At 35.7% G+C, this 6,688-nt stretch overlaps 1 protein-coding gene across 3 annotated transcripts in view; it reads left to right on the top strand.

Annotated features, from left to right (window-relative positions):
• Positions 1–3,669: 3,669 nt before the first annotated feature.
• LOC104224239 (AP-1 complex subunit gamma-2-like) overlaps positions 3,670–6,688 on the top strand; it is a 28,990-nt gene continuing 25,971 nt past the window's right edge. Inside the window, exon 1 of one of the 3 annotated variants that reach the window (XM_070171953.1) lies at positions 3,670–4,014. In XM_070171953.1, coding sequence (XP_070028054.1) covers positions 3,983–4,014 — 32 coding nt within the window. In that variant the 5' untranslated portion in view covers positions 3,670–3,982. The remainder of the gene's footprint in view (positions 4,015–6,688) is intronic. The other 2 variants (XM_009775848.2, XM_009775849.2) reach the window with 2 other exon arrangements.

The following is a 6,688-nucleotide window of genomic DNA, read 5'->3' as shown; positions in this document are numbered from 1 at the left end:
CCAATGATCTTGTTGAATCTTGAGAACATTTTTTCAACATATTCACCCTCCTTCATTTGAAATAGCTCATATTCATGAACTAGAAGATTTATCCTTGTCTCCTTAACTTTGTTTGCACCTTCATAAGTGACTTCTAGTTTGTCCCACATTTCTTTTACAATTTCACAGCATGATATCTTCTCATATTCTTCTCCACTTATGGCATTGTACATGAGATTTATTGCCTTGGCATTCACTCGAACAACGGTTGCTTGTTCATCAGTGTAATCATCTAAATCGAGAGGGTCGGATGATACCATAACCTTACCGTCTTTATCATTCCTTGGTGGAATCGAGAGATATCCCTTTTTGATCATAGGCCATACCTTAATGTCATATGATTTTGTGTAGGTTTCCATGCGCACTTTCCAGTGTGAAAATGCTGACCATTAAAGTAGTGTGGTCATACTTGAGAAATTCCTTCTTAAAATAGTGCTCCAATGACTGTGTTTGATCCAATGATCATTTCTTCACTTACGGTTAAACAGTACTTGTGAGACTTTACTCTGATCCCAATTGAAACACAAGAGAGGAGGGGTGAATTGTGACTAATTAAAAATCGATTGACTAAAGAGAGCAATAGTCAACTCCTTTTTTTCCCAAGGTTAGAGTTTAGCATAAGCAAAATGTGCAGGAGTAAGAAAGTGGTAAAGACACAGAATTTTTTTACTAGTTCAGTATCATTGTGGTACTTATATCCAATTCTCTTTTGTCGCAAGGGTTCTCTTAGATCTTTACTATGCGAATCGTTACAGCAGTTGCGGTTTTAGTTAGTTCACCACTAACGATATTCAGTTACAACGGTTCTTGATGCTTGACACAACTTCTTGTTTGTTTTCTAACTCTTCATATCTTTTGTGACACTCGTAGCTTCAATAATACAATGTTTGTACTAACAACTAGAAAGATATAGAAACTTGCTGCATAATTTTTCCTTATGTCATTCAGTTCTTCATATAGGTTGGTCTTGAGATCTTCTCATTGATGGAGCCGTTGCAAATAGACCATTGATTGAGGCAAAGGATATTCTAAGATATTTGACCCAAGGGTTGCCTTTGAAACCAGCTCGTAGGGAAGACTTGATTCAATGAACTTCTTCCCCTTTTGTGTTCATGATTTCCAGGAGCAATTATCGTCGCAACTAAGGGTGTCTAACGGCTGGGCCGGGCCGGACTGGGTAGGGAAAAGTTGAAACCGTCCGGGTTTCGAACCGGGCTAGTTACGAGTTAGGGGTTACCGGGCTTAACGGGCTCGGGTTCATTCGGGTAAAAAAATAAACCGTAAGGGTTACGGGTCCAAGGGGTCAGACCGGGCCGAGTTAGTATTTTTTTGTATTTTGTATAACTATTATAATTTATATTAATATAAAGTAAAAATATAAAGAATACAATGAAGATGGAAAAACAATTGCACTTAAAAATTACAAGTGCTACATTTATTTCAAAATTCAAACTTACAAATTGAAATGTTTACATTTAACAACAAGTAAATTAATAAAAAAAAAGAGTAAATTCAAAGGTTCTGCATTTCCTTAGACTCTAAAACCTTTAAAAAATGAAATCTAGCCTTTAAACCAGTCCGGGCGGGGAGGCCGATTAACCGGTTCTACTGGTATTTTGGTTGATCGGGTTTGACCGGTCCGCTTTAGGGGTGGGCGTTCGGTACTTCTGTACGGTATTTATGAATTACGGTTCAATACTTCGGTATTTGGTATATCAATTGTGTATACCAAATACCGTACCAAAGTAGTTCGGTACGGTTCGATATTTTCTTGTTTGGTTCGGTACGGTTTTGGTATCGCAACTGTTGTATGAGAACTTGTCGGGTTTTGTCATTACACTACTAAGAATCTAAGATAAGTAACCTGCAACACACAAACTGTGAATATTCACTTCCCTGCACATTGAGGAGTTTGCGCGTTAGTTCAAAAGGCATATAAATAGTTTCATGTTGGTTGGTCATCTCAACAGATCATTACATATAAATGTGAAGACTACAAACTTATTCCAAAACAGATCATTACATATAAATGTCAAGACTACAAACTTATTCCAAAAAGTTGATCAATAATTATTTCCAGTAACATCACTGACTGCATTTTACGAGCCTAAACAATTTACCAAAATCTTCCCTGCTGCTTCTTTTTTGTACAGTTCAATCACACAACACCAATATATACCATATGCCTTTTCTTGCCTGCCTTTAAGCTTAAGGGATTAGGGAATTAGGGGTTTAGGACTTTTGGGGTGTGGGCTAAAAAATAAAAATAAAGTTAGGTTTGGACTAAAATATTTTGGTATACCGAAATACCGAAATATCAAAAACCCAATACCGTATACCATACCGAACTACCGAAATACCATAATTTCTGTACCGAAATACCGAAAAAACCGAAATCGAAACACCAAATTAATTCAGTTCGATTCAGAATTCGATTTTTCGGATTTTATGCCCACCCCTTGTCCGGTTAATCGGATGAATTTGTAGCCCAGCCCACCCGCCCCCTAAGTACCGGGTCGGGCCGATCCGGGTTTCAACTGGTCTGGGCCGGGCCGATCCCGGGTCAACCCGGCCCATTTGACACCTCTAGTCGCAACTTGATTGATCTTTGATCACTCTAACTTTCATCAAGATATTCAGATTTCTTTCTCTAGAGATTCTCCTTTATTCACGAACTGATTGCTCATCCTTATATGCTTTAGACATCGCTTAAAACAGCTTCAACTTGAACTCTTTTCCTTTTGACGTCTTCAGCAGTTGCATAGCTTTCCTTTCAAGTTCCTGAATTCCCGCAATCAATTAGAATTGTTTAGATTTGTGCTATTGTCATCATTAAACATAGGTGTAATAATTTTTGGATAACAACAAGGATTCTTTTAAACTATTTGATAACAACAAGAATATTTTTGTGCAAAAAATAAAATGGAGGGCAAGATTGTCCCATCTCGAATAAGTTCAGAGGCTAAATTGGCCCTTTTCCTTTTTTAAATAGAATAAATCGTACCGTTAGGAAATAATATGACTGTTGTATTAGATTAGATTTTCTAGTAGCTACCGTGTAAAAACCCAAAATAAAAGTTGTCATTTGCTTTAGTTAACCCCAAACAAATACTTCAATATGTATTAATGTGTTCGAATCTTTTCAGGTAGATGGTTAAATTAATTAATTTTTAGTGTGAATTAACATATAAAATTTATATATTTTTTGAAACAAAATTTATTATTTAGAAACTACGCAAAGAAGTAGTATAAGTTATAATATTTAAAAACTATTTATAGAAGATATGATTAAAGAAAATTTTGTTTGACTTCTTTAAATAGTACACTTTAGTTTTTTTGAAAGGGAGGCATTAGAAAAAAGAAAAAAAAGGAAAAAAGGAAAAGAAAAATTAAGAGCGCGGTTGGATTGACTTAAAAAAAGTAGCTTTTCAGCAGAAATAACTTTTAAGCCAAAAAATAAACTTATTGCTTTTGGCTTATTTTAAACAGTTTTAAATTTATTTTAAGTAATTTTTGACTTTGTCAAACACTAAAAAAAGCTAAAAAGAGCTTAAAAGCTGATTTGACCCGCTTAAAAACCAATCCAAACAGCTCACGCGAACCAGGCATTATGCTTTGTTTGTACAGTTTTTTTTCCTTTCCCTTTTTTCCATGTGATAAACAGTTCGTTTCTTCAATTCAATTTGCAAAAGAGATCATCATCGACACTGTTATTTCTCCTTTTTACACACACTCTCTCCTTCTTCATTTCCAGATCCAAACGGACGAATCAGCAACTGATCCATTCCCAGATCGTTCAATTGCATCTTCCCCAGATCTCCAAACTCTCAGCTTCAGCTCTCATTTGTGGGGCTGACCACTAATCAAACTTGTAAACAGTTAAAAGAAGTCAGCACTCCTGGATCTGATCGAGCTTTCCCATAGTTTCAAAACGGACCCAATCATGAATCCCTTCTCCTCCGGCACGCGTCTCAGGTTAGTACAATCCAAGTTCGTCAATTTTCTGCTATGTTTTTGTCATTGTGCTTTAATTGCATAACTTTGTCGAAATCACTAACGGCATTTCTGTCGTATTGTCGGTAATGGTTTGGTCCGCATCCTTGGGCTATTGTGATTAATGCCTCATTTATTTAAGGGCTATATTCAAGTAATGTGTTTACTTGGTTGCAAGAGATTTAAGCTTAATTCCTAGTTATTTTATCACTTTTGGAAGTGAATGTAAACCTTTGTTTATTTGTTGAATTTCTTCTCTAATAAATTGTCCATGGGGTTTCTTGGTTTAGTGCTGCGCCGAAACGCAGAATCATTTCAAAAATGGTCGGAGTTGCATAGTTTAAGCTATGGAACTGTGTTGGTTCTTGAACTCAGTTAAGTGGAAGAGGGGTCGGTTGGAACTATGATCGAGCAGAATAAAAATACTCGTGGTTATTACCATAGTATTGTGCAAGTGTTATGTGATAGGATCCCTTGAATGCAGTATTTTAGTGATTAGTACCATTAGTGGCCCTTAATTCTTCTGATTGGATAGTTAGAATCTTAATTTTATGTCTTTTACCACCACAAAGACTAACCCTTAAGCTAAAGTTAATTGCTTGTTTTTCTCGACCTTTCTTTAATTCTGTCCATTCGATAGTTATAGTCTTAACTGTTTGCAGTTTGGACTAATACACAAGAAATGAAGATCAGCAACCTGTTTCTATTTTTGTATTTATATCAAGATATATATCAAAATTCCCTTTGTTATTTTGTTAGCACAGGAAGCTTCTTAGTAATCCTAGATTGCCGAAAAATAAAGGCAGCGTGTAAAAAGCAGCCCGTGTTCATGCTAGATCCGGGGAAGGGCCTCAGCCAAAGGGGCGGTGACGTAGGTAGCCTAACCTTGCAAGCATCAGTGGCTATTTCCACAATTCGAACAGAGACAACTTTACTGTTGCTCCAAGGCTTCTCTTCACATTGCTTAAAAATGAGACTTATAAATGGATCCCCTGATTTCCAGATTGTCCTGTAATGCCAGTCAGAGGGGAAAGACCAAATTGAAGGATATTCCCAATGTGCTATGTTGTCTGTTCTTTTGAGCCTGTTGCTCCATATCATGTTTATATAGTAATCAGACCCTTTTGTGGTGGCTTCTGTAAGAGCTGGTTTCTCCTTTTCCTCGATGACAAGGCTTTAGCAGTGAGAATGTGGACATGGAGAAATATGAAAATAAGGTTCTCTATAAATGATATTTGAATCTAAGGTTATCCATCTATGATATTTGAAAATTAAGGTTATCTGTTTATGCTATCTGCATATGATATTTGACTAGCTAGTATTTTTTTAATGTAATGGCCGAATGATCTTTCAGATGTAAGGATTTGCTTAATGTGATCTAGAGTTTCGACATTATGAAAAAATGTGTTATTTCATGGGTCTATGATTGGTCCAAAATATTCTTCTTCTACACCAAAGCATGCTACTAGTTTTTGGCTTCACGAGCTTGGCAGTGGTTGGAGTATCCAAACTAGTTTGAATGAGTTGAGCAGCTGGGCATAAGTGCTTAATTCTTCTTTCAACTTCATTTTTATGCTTTTATATGCTCAATTTGGAATTTATTTTTTCGTTAAGAACAGTAAAAATTTCAGCGAAATTACATTTTCACACTCCATCTGAGATCTGATGCATTGTTGATTGAATGATTCATTGCATTTTCTGATTTCCCCTCCCCTTCTATATCATACTACCATAATATTTAGATGAAATCTCTGAACTATTTCTTGTGCAGTTGGAGGCTTGTACATTTTCAGAAACATCAGACCCTTTTTTTTTAAATATATTTTTGAGACCACATTGTACAGGTTGTTGGTACATTTCTGTTAGATCTGCCGTTGTCAGGAGTTCTTTTAGTTGGATAGAAAATGTATAGAACCTCGGCTGTTAGAGAACCCCTAATTTGTCTTGGAAGAAAAATTATTGAGTACTGGAATAATGGAGCATAACGGATATTGATGATTCATTGAGCTGACTCGAGCTAGTTTGGGATTAAGGCGTAGTTGTTGTGATCTTTTTGTTGTCTACACATGGTTTCAGTTTTGTCCAAATTGGCAGTTTGATAGCTTCTTTTTTGGACTCCCACTAGTTTACACAAGGGGTCAGCAATTAGCAGGTTACTTGTTTTAAATTAAACCAAACTAAACCAAACTAAACCAAAAGTGTTATGTTTTTACATATTCCAGATCACATGTAACACTTATACATATGGTTTCAGTTTTGTCTGAGTTGATGGTTTTACAGCTTTTTGACACCAATGTTATATAGTGCTGAGGATGAAGAAGATTATAAAATATTTATGAAGAACTCTTAAAATAAAACCTAATTAGAGAAAGCAAAAGCCCTTATAATTGTGCGAGTTTTTGTAAGAAATTGGAGTGAAGACAAAAGAGGAGAAACAAGAATAGTCATAAATTATAAACCTCTTAATAAAAAGGTTATAGAGCATTATGGATAGACCCTAAGGAGCTGTAACTCATTAAAGATTATTTTATTTCTCACAGAAAGCATTCAGGAAACAGAAATTACCTGCACTACAATTTTTATTCCTTAAAAAAGTTTTATCTTCAGCTGCTGATTGACTACCTCATTCTATTTGCCCCATCCTTGCATAACACAT

Source organism: Nicotiana sylvestris, chromosome 4, assembly GCF_000393655.2.
Source record: "Nicotiana sylvestris chromosome 4, ASM39365v2, whole genome shotgun sequence".
Taxonomy (NCBI): Eukaryota; Viridiplantae; Streptophyta; class Magnoliopsida; order Solanales; family Solanaceae; genus Nicotiana; species Nicotiana sylvestris.
Note: the sequence above shows the minus strand (reverse complement) of the source record. Positions and strands in the feature narration are given on the sequence as shown.